This window comes from Brachypodium distachyon, chromosome 3, assembly GCF_000005505.3.
Source record: "Brachypodium distachyon strain Bd21 chromosome 3, Brachypodium_distachyon_v3.0, whole genome shotgun sequence".
Taxonomy (NCBI): domain Eukaryota; kingdom Viridiplantae; phylum Streptophyta; class Magnoliopsida; order Poales; family Poaceae; genus Brachypodium; species Brachypodium distachyon.
Window position 1 is genome coordinate 7,886,953 of NC_016133.3, and position 14,506 is coordinate 7,901,458.

Below are 14,506 nucleotides of genomic sequence, written 5' to 3' on the forward strand. Positions count from 1 at the left end.
TTTGTGTATTGTTACTTGACAAACATGTTTGTCTTATGTTGCGACCATATGTGTAATGAAATATATGATTAGTTTAAAAAAAAACTGATGAAAACTTCAAATTGATTTTTGCATGGTGCTAAAAATTTGCGGTTGCGCAGTAGCGCCTGCACAATCGAACGTTCAACGAAGGGCGAAATCCTAGCGTGGAAACGATTGCCCCGAATTTTCTGTTGGGCATACTCACATACACGAACCACGTCTCCAAGTCGAAGATCGCGGTCGTAGATAAAATCGGGGAAGCAAAGCGGAGGAATAAGGAACATCCTATGCAGAACACATGGAAGCCAGGATTTCAGTACAAGTAACGTAGGCTTTCCTTCGCGCAAGCAAAGTGCAACAAATGCCCAACTGAAATCTGTTAATTCAACACCCCAAGCAACTACATGAGTCTATGACCATCAATCATCAATCCTGTTTTCATTTTCTTCCCTAAAACTACGACCATCATTACCTATCATTACTGATTACTACTACTACTGCGATGAACAAATTGTCCTAGCAGAGTAGTGGTATGAGTTGTTTCTGAATCTTTAATTTTCTCTCGACTCCACCCGGCTTGTCCGTTTTAACAGGGGAAGCAGACAGACAGACAACTTGAAAATGATGAAAACGAGGGCTGAATCGAAATCACTGTACAGACATGTTCGTCTCTAACCAAGATTTTGCGCGAGCCTTTCTGTGAACAAGCAGCATTTCGCCTCACATACGTGGCTTATTTAACAAGCAAACAGTTTACAGAGTGACCTCTTGCGTGCGTGGTCTGCTTTTGCCTCTTCCAGTTTAGATGTTCATACATGACATTTTCGACGATCAATGCCCCCCGAAAATGATTGAAACAGAGTCCGTCTGTTTGTTTGATAACTTGTGGTCGCAGCCAGTCTGAGGGTCTGTTTGGATTGCGTCCTGAAGAGTGCATGACCTGGCCTGATGGTAGCCAGACCTGTACGTGCAACATGTTTGGTTAGTGCCAGGCCAGGCAGCATATGCCTGTGTCAGGCCAACAAAAGCGGTGGCCTGAATCCGGCTGTTGTTAGTGCTCGAATTGCAGCAAAATTTCTCAGCCATCTTGTTCAGGCCTCTAACCAAACAGCCCTTGAATCTCGGCAGGAGAAGGAGGAGCTGTGGATGTCGTCTTGCAATCAAACATACGTGCAGATATGTACACTTGATTACGTCTCCCGGAAGCATATTAATCGGACAAGAGGTCAATACACCCGCGGTCCCACTGTTGTGGCCGCGGTGTCACTTTAGTCCCTAATCTATGAAACTGGACACGCAAGTCCTAATTTTATTATAAGCCGATCATGCGAGGTTCTAAACACGCTCGGGCGGGTTTGACCAGCCTACGTGACACGTTGACCGCGGCCACGTCGGCAAAGGGGGTTTTGGCGGGAGTTTTGCCGCCGCGGGTGGTTTTTTTTTGCACAAAACCTCCTATAAAAACAAGGGTTGTTCTCTTTCTCTCTTTCTTCTTTGTTCGAGCTCCCTCTCTGTTTTCTGTTCGTCGTCCTCCCTACTCAATCGCCGTCGCTACCGCCGCCATGACAACAAGGTCGATGGCCAGCTTTTCTGCGTCGGGGAAAGAGAAGAAGGAGGATTCAGATTCGAGGCCTTCCTCAGATGCTGCCCTTCCTCTAGTGAAGTGCCCGTGCTGCCGTTCGAGGACGGTGGTGAGGCTAGTCTCTGGATCTACTGCAAATCCAGGTCGGGTGTTCTTCAAGTGCCCAAATCATTGGGTAATTGCAGTGCATTTTGGTCTATTTTGTTTCCTTTGGAAGATTTTGATCGATTTTGGTCGGTTCTTTTTCGTTTCTGTTTTGTAATTCCCGTGTTTGATTTGGGCAGAAGAGACCTCAAGGTTGCAATTTCTTCCACTGGGAAGATGAAGAAGACAACTACATGGAATATTTAGCTTCAATTGGTGTCAGTTTTGGCAGTGTGGTTGTTTCTGCTGCTTTCACAGGAGCTGAAGAGGAAGAAGCATTTGGGGTTTACAGCAGGTGAGAGTAGTGGCAATGATGTTCTGATGAGAGAGTTGTTGCCAAAGATGGAGGAGATAAAATTAGCCTTTGTAGGATGGTGTTGGTTGTGTTTGTGCTGTTTTTGGCCATGATGTTGTATGTTGTGTCTCTGAAATGAGCTTTATGTAAGAGGAGATTGTGAGAAGTTGATGAATAACAACACTTTGTTTAAATTTAGCAGCAAGTTGTTTGTATTTTTGAAATTTGACAGCACTTTGGGGCTTGTATGTTATCTGTGAACATAAAATTTGACAGCACTTTGGGGCTTGTATGTTATCCGTGAACATGCAATTTAGCAGCATTCATCATTGTCTACATCCATAGATGAAACCCATAAAAAATCCATACAGCAAGCATAACTGAATTCTTACATTCATCCATAAGGTTCATGTATTCATCATTCATCCCATTAAAGATCCATACATCAAGCATAACTGGATTCTTACATTCATCCATAAGCAAAATAACATAAAAGGTGAATGTTTCTTGGTTTGGGTGAAACCTACAACAACACTTCAGGCATGAGGTTTAGTGCACACCACATTTCCCACTGTCCAAAAGAAAAGCATGTCATATGTCCAAAAAGAAACCCCCCTAATATGTCCAAAATGTACCCTATCTTCTGTCCACCACATCTACTGCTTCCCCTTCTTTCCTTTCTTCTTTCCTGTAAGAGCATGTGTTGCTGTTGTAGCTCTTGGTTCTAGGAAAGAGTCTCTCTGGTTAGCAATGAATTCATTCTGAGGAAGAGGTCCAGGTGCTTGAGAATGTTGAGTTGCTACATTCTGTAAAGAATAGACAGAAAGTAAATTTACAGCTGCCATCAAAATCCTAAAGTAGTGAATGAAAATTAAAAATACTTACAGCTGCCATCAAAATCTCAATGACTGATCTGTTTTGGTCAAATACTTGAGAAAAATCATAGGTTGTTGCACCAGTATACTTGAGAAATATGTTAAATGGAGAGAAATAAACCTTAGTATTAGGCTTCTTCTTCTTGGTAGGCCTCTTTTTGGTTGCAGCTGGACCAAGAGATTTTCCATGGGCTGCACTTGGAGCAGCATCTTGAGAAGCAGGTGGTGCATCAGGACCAGCATCTTGAGAAACAGCCGCTGCAGCAGGACTTGCAGCTTCTGGTGCAGGTTGATCTCCACCTCTCCCAAGCTCTGGGCACCTTCTCTTGTCGTGTTCAGTGGAGTTGCAGGCACTGCAATGTTTCTTAGTACCATGTCTGCTCATGCTTCTTCCCTCTTCCATCTCAAGTATACTCTTCTTCCTCTTGAGAGTAGGCCTACCAACATGTTTCTCATAAACTGGTGGGCTCACTGCCAGTCCATTCATTTTCTGCCACTCCCTCTAGTCTCTACATGGCATTATAACCTGAGCATATGCTTTCTTGAATGCAGCCACAGTGTAGCAAGGAAATACTTTCTCTTCTAAATTTATTCTTTCATGCCTTAGACATGAGATGACATGCCTGTAAGGTATTCCTGTGAGCTGCCACATCCTGCATGTACACTCTTGCTTCACCATGTCCACTGTGTACTGCCCAACAAGCCTAGTTACTTGAAAAATTCCTTTGCCAGTAGGTAATGCAAAGCAATTGTTGGCCATGTTAGATTGCTTGTCCAGTTTTTTTCTGATATTGGGACAGATGGGGCCACACCGCTCTTCACATTCTTTGTTCTTGCTATAAAACCTTGTCATGAGCTGGGTTTTTATCTTCCCTAACATGCTCAGAATAGGCATCTCTCTAGCATCAAGAATATAACTACAGGACACACATCAAACATATATTAACTCATTAACCAATTAAATAGTTACTAACATAAGAAAAGGAAGGATATAGTTGCTAACCTATTGAATACTTCACAATGATTGTTGAGAAGCAGATCACACTTGGGGAAATCATGGAAATAAGCCCTGCACCAAGCACTTGGGTCAATTGCCTCAAGATAATGATATGCTTCTTGGCTCAATTCCTTCATCTCATCCATGTTTTTAGTCCAGCAACAGTGGTTGACCTTGCAATAGCCCACAACTTGTTCTTGAAATTCTCTCCTTTCCATTTTTTTTGCAAAGTTCTGATAGAGGTGCCTGACACAAAATCTGTGTTGTGAGTCTGGAAACAAAGCATTGACAGCATTGATCAACCCTTTCTGCCTATCACTCATCACTGTCCAAGCTGTTGTGTTGTCTATCCCAAGATCATTCTTCAATAAGCCAAGAAACCAGGTCCATGTTGGGGTGTCCTCTACTTCAACAACTGCAAATGCCAGAGGGAAAATGCGGTCATTGGGATCCAAACCAACAGCTGCTAGTAACACTCCACCATACTTGGTCTTGAGATGACATCCATCTATGCATAAAAAGGGTCTACAACCTGATAGAACCCTCTTTTACATGCATCTAAAGCCATGTACAGCTTGTTGAAGCAACCATTGTTCAATGTCAGTAGCATGGTGCTGCCAAGATTGGTCCTTCTAACTTCCTCTGAATAATCCCACAACAACTTGTACTGTTTCACTTCATCACCTAGGATCTGCTTCATAACTAATCTTCTTGCTCTAGCTAGCTTGCTCCTAGATGGAGTCATGTTGAACTCAAACTGCACCTTTCTTACAAAGTGTTTAAGTGACATCTTGTCATCTGCCCTAAATTCTTCTAGATACTTTTTAGCTAGGTACTTGGCAGTAAACCGTTGTAGCTCCCATTCTCTGTTGCATGCGTGTGTCCCTACATAGGTCTTAATCACAAAGCTGCTAGTTCTACTGTCAGGTGCTGCAAATAGAAACCATGGACAATCTTCATCAGCACAGTGAGCCCTTAACCTTTGTTTGTCATTCTTAGCATATTGTATTTGAACTCTGTTAACAACAATGTACTCTTGAATTGCTTTTCTCAGTTCAACCACTGTAAGGAACACCATTCCTAACTGAAACATTGGATCCTTCATATGTTCAGCCTTGAAGAAGGTCAGCTTAACCTTCTTCTTTTTCTTCTTCTTGCTTGACCCTGCACTTTTGTCATCCTCTTCATCCTTTTCTGATTCAGTAAGTTCTTTCTCAGAATCGGGTACATCAAGCTCTTCTGAATCATAATCATTGTCCCTCTCATGTTCTGAACTCTTCTTCTTGCCTCCTTTTCCTTTCACTTCTGATTCCACCCATTCATCAAACAAATCATCATCATCCTTCCCAACTTCATTGTCAGAATCTATCCATTCTGACCCACTATCATCAGTGTCATCATCATCGACATTGAATGCTGCTGCTGCTGCCTCTTCCATAGCCCTTATTTTTGATCTGGTCTTTCTTCCCATTGGACTGACTGGCAAGCCCTGATAGAATTCTGGAAACTCATCTATGTTCCCTGTTCCTTTCTCAGGTTTACTTGGTGACAAAACCGGTGGCAGAGATGGTGATCCTATAATGCGTACATCATCCAACTCTATCCCACTCCACATGTCACTGTGGTCCACATATAGTTTGAAATGCCTGAATTTTGGCACCACTGCAGTCATGCTCAAAGTGTCGGCATCTCTGTCAACAATGCGCAAGCCATCATCTAACCTCTTCCCTGGAAGCAACCAATACACTTGTACCTTCACTGGATCATGACCAAGCCGTTCTAAAAAATCCTTAATCCATAGTGTTGACCAGGACTCAACTTCACAACGATAAAAAAAAAGTCAATTCGGCCATCTACATATGCCTTGTTCCTTCCATGACCGCAAAAGAACCCCCCATGATTAATTTCAACAAAGAACAACTCCCCTTCATCCCCTAGTACGAAAGAAAGATGCATTTTGTAACTACAAGATGGGGCATTGCAGATTCTAATTCCTAATAATAGCATCCATCAAAACTCTAAATTCCAAAATTGAGCATTCACATAAAAGAGGATCCAGCATCACAAAGCAGAGATTACGACAGCATAGCCATGACATCGAACAGCAACAACATGAAATTGGGGGAGAGGGATTAGGAGAAGAAAGAGAGATTAGGTTTCTGACCCTAAAGAGGGGCGGGATCTCCAGGGCGGCGGCGTGCAGGGGCCATCCCGACCAACGTCTCCCCGCCGCCTGCCTTCACCGTCTCCCCGCCGCCGGTCGCTACTTGGTCGCCTTCAAATCACCGTCGGGAGAAAGGGGAGAAGGGAAGAAATGAAGATGAAGATGATGCCAACAGCAGGGGGGTTTGTGCCAAAAAAAACATTCGCCTGCGGCGGCAAAACTCCCGCCAAAGCCCCTTTTGCCGACGTGGCCGCGGTCAACGTGTCACGTAGGCTGATCAGAACCGCCCGAGCGTGTTTAGGACCTCGCGTGAATAGATTATAAGAAAATTAAGACTTATGTGTCCAGTTTCATAGATTAGGAACTAAAGTGACACCGCGGTCATAATAGTGGGACCGCGGGTGTATTTACCTCGTTGGACAACTACTAATCCTCCAAGGCTCCAATCATGCAGACCGAACTAAGCATGGTCCAATGCATCCTCATCTGCGGCTGCACGTGTCCCGAACCATGCGATCACGCATCAATTAACAATCGTGCAACCCCGTACGTGTAGACAACATTCATTCTTACTGTACTAAAAAACAATTATGTTCGCTGCAGGAGAAAGAAACAGACATTTTGCCAACTCTATAAATAACCATGGCAACCATGAACAACCTCTTGCAAGTTGCAATCAACAACAACCAACAACGAGAGTTGCACATAGTGAAGAAACCAGCTGCAAACTACTAGGCTTAGCTACCATGGGCTCCCTGGGTCCAAGCATTGTGAGCCAGCAGAGCAAGGGTGCCGCTACAAAGCCTGCAGCTGCAGTTGGCCATGAGCAGCAGCAGCAGCAAGAGGACAGGTGCGGCTTCCAGATGCCGCTGCACTACCCACGGTACAAGAAGGCGGACTACGAGGCCATGCCAGAGTGGCGCGTCGACTGCCTGCTCCGGGAGTACGGGCTGCCGCCGGCCGCCGCGGGCGACGACGTCCACAGCAAGAGGAGGTTCGCCATGGGGGCCTTCCTCTGGCCTGACCAATACTAGCTAAAGCTCTCTAACTCTGCTCCGACAATGTACCGCTCAACGTTCTGCAGCAGAGTTCAGTGGAACTGTGTCCGATGTCCGTGCAATCTGAGTATCTGTTTGTTCTGTGAACTCCTCGAGTGTATTAGATTGCTCAGTATGCGTTCATCATGAAATTTGTTCATCATGTTTGTCATGCTAACATGGCAGTTTTGCTACACATCCTAACAAGCTCCCGGCAACTTTAGACTCTTTGTAATTTCCCTGTTGGCATTCCTCACTCCCATTTGGCAATGCAGGGATCCTGGCAACTTATCCAGACGTACTGTTCCTAAAGAAGACACAGCAGCAGGCAAACATCTGCTGTCTAGTTGCTTGTTCGGTTAACCGAACTCACCTCTCTATGGGTAAACTGATGGTCTTTCTTGAAGGACAACGAAAAGGGAGAAAATCACATATTGACCTGATATTATTTGTTTACCCTCATGAAACAATGCATGAGCTTTGACATTTCAATCAAACAAGTTGAGTGAGAAAATAAGATAACTGTTGCACGTTTTTGTTAGCCTTATCGGCGGCAAGTATGCGAACTGATTTATCTCTGTTATTACACAGTTCCCTGAAAATTTGTAGAAGAATTTTTAGGTTGCAAAAGACATCTATCTCCTGATCTCAAGAGATCCTAAATGAATGCAAGTATCTTCGGATAAGCAATATATGTAAATTCTGTCCTGGAAGAAGCATGCGTGCAGGATCTTTACACAAGCCCCAAACTATTGTCTGACAAGCGAACACTGAACAAAGTTGCAGGATTGCAGAGATACAACTGTGACAAATTGACTGGTTGACAGCCCAACATTTACAACATAAAGTGTATCATAACTTTATTTACGACAGAGAAAACAGACGGGAAACACCCTTTTATTGTTTACAACATCTGTGACATCAATATTTCCAATAAAGTTCCAGATATAACAGACAGGAACTACCAACAGGATTAACTTGGGATACCACTACGGACTTTAGTACAGGACCTAAAAATTCACACTTGAACACCTATCATGCTATATTTCCCCTATTATTATATATATCTCACACAGGAATGACTAATGTGAAGCATGCATGAGGACATTAGGACAATACTGCTCATAAATCCAGGAGACAATAGATCACAATCACACATAGAATTTTGCACCGAAGCACAGGAGTAGAAGATACTTGCCAGATGGAACGAGTCATGTCGAAATGGAAGGCAGGCAGCAAACGTAGGGGCACTATAACCGGTTGCGGCGATCAGAAGAAGGTTTCCAGTTGTGTGGTGTTGAGGTACTGGCCTCGGTGTCGTTGGCGGATTTGTTTCCGAAGCTCAGGCCATTAGCAAACATTGACACAATGCTGTCACCACCATGAACCCGACGGTCAGAGGCTGGGAACGGCACACGACTAGGAGCTTCCACTGGATGCCTGAAAAGGTTGTTCCTGCTCGTTTCAGTGTTTGCAAAGCAATCTCCATGATCAAGGGCATCACCCGTGATGCTGAAAGCACCCAGTGATCGCCCCCCATGGATGCGATCATCTTCCAACAGCGGGTTGTGAAGAGCACACATGCCCATTTTGCCTCTTGCAAGACGATCACAAGGAGGGCCTCCAAGTTCAGATCCTTGATGGCCCCATGAACAACGTTTGCCTCCTCCATGGGCCTTGCAGAAATCAGTGCTTCCCTGTGCGCTCTTGTCACAGCCAGAAGATTTGCATCTCTTGCCTCCACCATGAGCAACACAGCGATCAGTACTGCCTCTTGCGCTCTTGGTACATCCTTCTACAGCACACCTCTTTCCACCTCCATGAGCCACACAGAATTGGGTCCCCCCATGTACGCTTTTCGTGCAACCTTGGGTTGCGCAACGTTTACCTCCTCCGTGGGCTTTGCAGAATGGCGTGCTTCCTTCTGCACCCTTGGTACAAGTGGGATTTGTGCATCTTTTGCCACCACCGTGGGCTTTGCAGAAATCAGTACTACCTTGGGCACCTTTGCTGCAACCAGCCTGCATACAACGGCGGCCACCTCCATGAGCAATGCATAAGCCTGAGCGCCCTTCTGCACTTTTTGTGCAGTTCACCTGTTGACACCTTTTTCCACCACCATGTCTAATACAGCGGCCAGATTTCCCTCTTGCTGCTCTCCTACAACCTTCATTGATACAACGTCGGCCACCACCATGGGCGATGCAGTAATCAGTACGGCCCTCAGCGCTCTTGGTGCACCCAAGTTCTTCGCAGCGCCTTCCCCCTCCGTGAGCTTTGCAGTAGATGGTCTTGCCCTCAGCACCTTTGTTGCAACCATCTCTCTGGCACCTTCTACCCCCACCGTGTGCAATGCATCGTCCTGAGGAACCTCTGGCTCCTTTTCGACATCCCGGAAAAGAACAAACTTTTGTGCTAATGCTGCGCTGTGGTGGACTGACAAACCCGGAAGTATAGGCTGGTGGACTGTCTTGTAGTTGAGGAAATGTTGGCATTATAATTGAACCTTGAGTCCTGCTAGAGCTACCTGGGAAAACTTGTCTCAGAGGTACTCCAGCCATTTTTGCAGTCTTGTGCATGAATGCACGGACCTGGCCACCAGATGGTCGCCGGAGAGATGTAGACCCTTCATCAACTGTTGGAACATCATGCATCATGCAAGATTCCAGAAATGTGTTATTCTGTTTGGTTGCTGCAATCAGGTCTGCGCCAGTAATACCAGATTGACATGGTCCAACAGACAAAGATAACTCAAGATCCAGCCCAGCTTTTGCAGAAGCCCTCCTAAAATCAGAAGCCGTCTTATCGAGCCTGGAGGTGCCTTCATTGCCAGGAGTAAAACAACTTAAGCCCAAATCAACAGAAGAACCATCATCGGTACCTTTAGCAGAAGAAATGGTGCAGCCAGTAGGCATGCTTTGCTTGCTGGAATCTGAGCATGATGAGTTTCCCAGACTCAGCGACAAGCCATCAAATTTTCTCTTGGTCCCTCTGGGCTGGTTGTACAAACTGTGCCCACCTAGCACATCAAGTTGACTAGGACTAGCTGTTGGATGGATGGCTCCAGGAATGACAGAGAACTCGTTCACGAAGGCACTTCCATTTGAGAAACTTATAGTAAACCCTGACAGTTGCCTGGGGTCCATTGTTCTCAGTGGCAGTGATCTCAGGTGCCCAAGCCCAGCCAACCTCTATGGAGAAGTACCCCGCTTCCAGATTAAATAATGGTCAGAAAAGCTACCAAGTTAGAAAATCTAGTGCTTAGCAGTCCAATCTTTGCAGCCCCCACTTACAAACCCTGATGTATCTCTACGATCCATTTTGCAGTGTTCTGTGTAGAGAAATGCTATTTATTCAAAAAGCAGCGATGATGCTACACTTCAGAATAAACAGACATGACTTTCATCTGATCAATTGGAATGTGTTCTGCAAACTGTGAGAGGACACATGTTTCAGCGATGACGATGAGTTCAATAACGCACAAACTCAATCAGTACAAAACAAATTAGGGCATGTAATAGCAACTGTGGCATCGTATTACATAACAGTACTGGCTTGAGTATAGTGCTGACTTTTGCTATATGCCATGGACATAAAGAAAGCAAAGGAAGGTTTACATGACAAGATAACTTGAATTGCATTTCTCGGAAATTTGGTCTAAAATTCAGGGAATGAAAATATAATCCCCAGTTACTGTACGTGTATAGCAACTAGCAAGCCTACTCTCAAAATAAGGAACTCCGATCATGTTGAAACATACATCCGAAAATGAAATTCCATCTACCAAAGTGAAATTGTACTATAGGAGACAGTTAAGTGATGGAACATCAATTTAATCATCGAATAATAGAATTAGAAAAGGAGGCAACAGCAACCTGCTCTGGGGAGGAATTTTTCCAATATTCACTTTATTTGAGTTGTTAACAAGACTTACCTCAATCTTAAGTTAGAACACCATACCGGTCCAGATTAGGTATCATTGGTTGGCAAAAAAGGGTTGGATATCATTGGGGCATTCTTAATAGTTAACACAATAATATTCTAATATCTAAACTAAATAAACTTTAAATACATAAAGTTAGAGCTTCCGAGTGTACCTGTAAGAATCAAATAGCAAGAGCCCACTTGAAGCCTGTAACTGTAAACTCCAATAACTGTGCTCTGCAAAATGAAAAAGATTTGACAAAGCAACAGTCAATACAGAACACCAGTGTGACTACTATATAGGCATAACACTAGTAATCCATACAGAGCTATCCTTCTTTCACGGAAATCGGGTAAAGTAGGTAAGAATTTTGCTAGTTCAACTTCCGAAGATAAAAACACTATTATTGTATTTTAAAGAAAAATGCCATATCTCTGGCCTTTAAGAAACATATATTAATCAATTAACAAAGATTTTTTTCATTACTTGTAAATGTAGAAAATGCATGTTCACCTACAGGCTACGGATACGGATTATTCAATTAGAGAAGCTACCGGAAACACTCCATGTCTACAAATAAAAGGGAACGCATAGGGAACGAACGTTCGCTCCCTAGTCTTGCCGTGCAACGGGCTAAAGTTGGCACCCCAAGGAACTAAAGTTGCCACTTACACAGGGTAGTTGCCACTTACACAGGGTAATTGCCACTGCCGCAGAACATGGCACGATTGCAGCCACGTCTTTCCGATCGGATGATCAGCAAAGCGTTCAATCCAGGACACAAAAGGGTGGACGCTCGCTCCTTATAAATTCCACGAATAAAAAGTTATTTTGTCTTCCCAAAGGGTTCTTCATACAAGAGTATGATTTTTGAACTGTAAGGTCAAGATGAGAACCCAAGCAAAACATTGTAAAGCACATAAACAAGACGGTTGAAAAGAAAGAATCCAAGACGAGATTCAGCTTTTACGCAAATTAATGTAGTGCAGTTTAAAAGTGACAAGGGAATATGAGTTCCCTAAACTAGAATAACAAATTGAACAACGGCTCCGCATACAAGACCGCAACAGATCAGAAAGAAAACAATCACCATCGTGTAGGTTATTGGCTCACAAAGCAACAAAAAATTCGCATGCTGGGCACCTAATCAAAACAACTACCTAAAGAGGTCCCGCAAAAACACATTGAATTCGCAATACTACACAACCCAAGCAAGTCTCGTTGCATCTCTTCTCACAATCTCACATCATAAACGACCCACCTAGCTCTAAACACACCTCGCAAATTCCCCAAGAACTAGCTAATCTAGTAATCCAGACCGAAAACGAAAGCTCGTAGACATGCTTGAAAGGAAACCGAGAGCAGAATGAACGACGTACCACACGAATGGTACCTGTCCGGAAAACAAGAACAAGGGCTGGAAGAGCTTTTTCTTGCAGCACCCCGGCGCGCATAAATACCCGCGAAGGCGCACACGCGGCCAAGAAATTCGGCCGGAAATCAAAAGAAATTGCGGGGAAACAACGAGGGATTAACCGCCCAGTAAAAACGACGTCGAGGGGAGGCTTTACCTCGCGGGGAGGAGGTACCGAGGTAGGCCGACGGCGGCGTCTCTTTCTTCCCGGCCTCGGAGACGCAGGAGGCGGGGAGGGGAGGAAAGCGAGTGGCTCTGACGCGATCTCGGGACGGGGAGAGATCGGTGGAGCAGGCACGAGACGGGGGATCGAGAGGAGGGAGGACCTTGGCGATTAACGGAGGACGAAAAGCGACTTTCTTTTCTGGTCTCTTCTTTCTTTGGAGTGCGTGATGCTGCGACAAGTAACTGGTAGAGTATCGTTTCTCCAGCTTTGTCATGTAGGTCCTTGTTGTTATTTATAATTTCTTGAGATTACTTCATGCCATATGCCAGGAAAATGCGAACCGGAAATGCGAAGCATTTGATATTCGGTTTTGTTATATTTAAAATGCCTGAATTTTAGTTAGACGTACAAGCAGCCGTTGATTATGATTTGTGTTTTAAGCCTCGAAATCGATGGAAAAAAGAAAGATAAAATTAATTCAACGGTTTTGATTCGTCAACTTAGATTTAAACTTTTTGATTAAAAATTAGACAAGTTAGATATAGCCACGTCTTTTAATATTTCATAAATCCTCCGCAGTCATGTCTCCCTTGGCTATACAAAAATATAAAAAATCAGCTATGACGACATCTTGCATAACCAACTCTATTAACCATACGAGTAATGATTTAGTCATCCATGTACGGAAATTTTGTTGAAAATAGCTTTGCCTAGCTACTTGATCAAAGTATGATTTTTTTTATGTAGAGTACTTAGTTATTCAGGATTCTTGTTTATATGGCGAGGAAAACAGAACATAACTTTCATCTCGTGTCATATATAATTTATGGCGACATAACAAAAAGAATGTAGCAAGTTCAGACGAGAAAATCACCTCGGGTGCAAAAATAATTATGCATAAGTCTACGTAGCTCCTATAATACATAGTTGTACAAGAGATGGCATCTTGGTTTGCTCCATACTCGGTCTTAACTTTAGGATACACTAGATGATGCCCCGCACGTTGTTGCGGAAATTTTTAGTTAACGCAAAGAGTATTTAAAATTAAAAAATATAATAAAATTGTACATTTTTCACTTAGTGGGGATAGTTTAATGAAAGTAACATGCATGCATGTGCAAAATATAAGTTTTCCACCAAATAGGTGTGAACAAATTAATTATATGATGACGTGGCATGCTTGCATGTTTAGAAAAATCTAGTAGTGGATTGATTCTACTTAGATATAGAAGATTCGTGTCATAATAAACCTTTAAATTCAATTAACATGCCCTAAACGGTCCATGATTAATTTAATGTTTTTCATTTCCTAGATCACAATCGTGTTTTATCTGTTGGCAGCATCGTAGTACGTACAAACAAAATGTTAGAGTTTTTTTGGAATGGCATCATGCTAAAAGTCAAGTATGAGATAAAATGTAATCAATAAAGGACAACAGTGGACATAGTACCACGAAGCAACAACAAGAAGAAACAAGGCAACATAAAACAAATCAAAACAACAAGAACAAGGGAACCAACAACAAGTGGATTCTTACGCTCTGTTTGTTTAACTTACAGCAACAAAGCACAGCGGTTGCTTGGATTTTCGTTTTCAGGGGGAAAATGCTTTCTTTTGTTTACCAAATAATTGTTTTCTATTTGCTGTTGTGCTTAAGTCATGAAAAAAATAATCAAAACCAATATATATTTCTTCAAATCTGCTGATGGAAAACTAAAATTATAAACATAATAGTTGAGAACAAGCTTAAACATCTCGATGAATATGCATACGGTTTATCAACCCGAAGTGATGCGATTGAACTCCATCAACATCACATGATTTATCATCTACTTGTTGAGAAATTAGCACACTGTTTTTGTTGATATGTTGTATTAGTAATAAT

The 14,506-nt window shown here is 43.2% G+C and overlaps 4 protein-coding genes across 8 annotated transcripts; 1 reads left to right on the top strand and 3 right to left on the bottom strand.

Moving 5' to 3' along the window:
* Positions 1-2,447: 2,447 nt before the first annotated feature.
* Positions 2,448-3,617, bottom strand: LOC112271417 (translation initiation factor IF-2-like). Of its 2 annotated transcripts, none has more exons than XR_002964334.1 (2): positions 2,928-3,070; positions 2,448-2,848 (listed from the first exon to the last, which is right to left on the bottom strand). XR_002964334.1 is itself a non-coding variant. In XM_024460433.1 (2 exons), the coding sequence occupies exons 1-2, from the start codon at positions 3,402-3,404 to the stop codon at positions 2,699-2,701; spliced, it is 516 nt and encodes a 171-aa protein (XP_024316201.1). In that variant the 5' UTR covers positions 3,405-3,617; the 3' UTR covers positions 2,448-2,698. The 2 variants fall into 2 exon arrangements, 1 of the variants encoding a protein (XP_024316201.1); XM_024460433.1 differs by having other exon boundaries at positions 3,039-3,617.
* On the bottom strand, positions 3,420-5,586 carry LOC106866355. Its single transcript, XM_014900439.1, has 3 exons — positions 4,467-5,586; positions 3,921-4,329; positions 3,420-3,834 (listed from the first exon to the last, which is right to left on the bottom strand). Exons 1-3 carry the CDS (start codon positions 5,584-5,586, stop codon positions 3,420-3,422), a joined length of 1,944 nt encoding a protein of 647 aa, XP_014755925.1.
* Positions 5,587-6,648: 1,062 nt separating this feature from the next.
* LOC100843884 lies at positions 6,649-8,019 on the top strand. Its single transcript, XM_003572130.4, has one exon. The coding sequence runs from the start codon at positions 6,669-6,671 to the stop codon at positions 7,110-7,112; it is 444 nt and encodes a 147-aa protein (XP_003572178.2). The 5' UTR covers positions 6,649-6,668; the 3' UTR covers positions 7,113-8,019.
* LOC100845094 lies at positions 7,950-12,856 on the bottom strand. Of its 4 annotated transcripts, XM_010235811.3 has the most exons (4): positions 12,612-12,856; positions 11,733-11,842; positions 11,213-11,276; positions 7,950-10,548 (listed from the first exon to the last, which is right to left on the bottom strand). In XM_010235811.3, exon 4 carries the CDS (start codon positions 10,259-10,261, stop codon positions 8,366-8,368), a length of 1,896 nt encoding a protein of 631 aa, XP_010234113.1. In that variant the 5' UTR covers positions 10,262-10,548; positions 11,213-11,276; positions 11,733-11,842; positions 12,612-12,856; the 3' UTR covers positions 7,950-8,365. The 4 variants fall into 4 exon arrangements, with proteins under 4 accessions (XP_010234113.1, XP_010234112.1, XP_003572181.1 ...); XM_010235810.3 differs by lacking the exon at positions 11,733-11,842; XM_003572133.4 differs by lacking the exons at positions 11,733-11,842; positions 12,612-12,856 and adding an exon at positions 12,420-12,578.
* Positions 12,857-14,506: the final 1,650 nt, after the last annotated feature.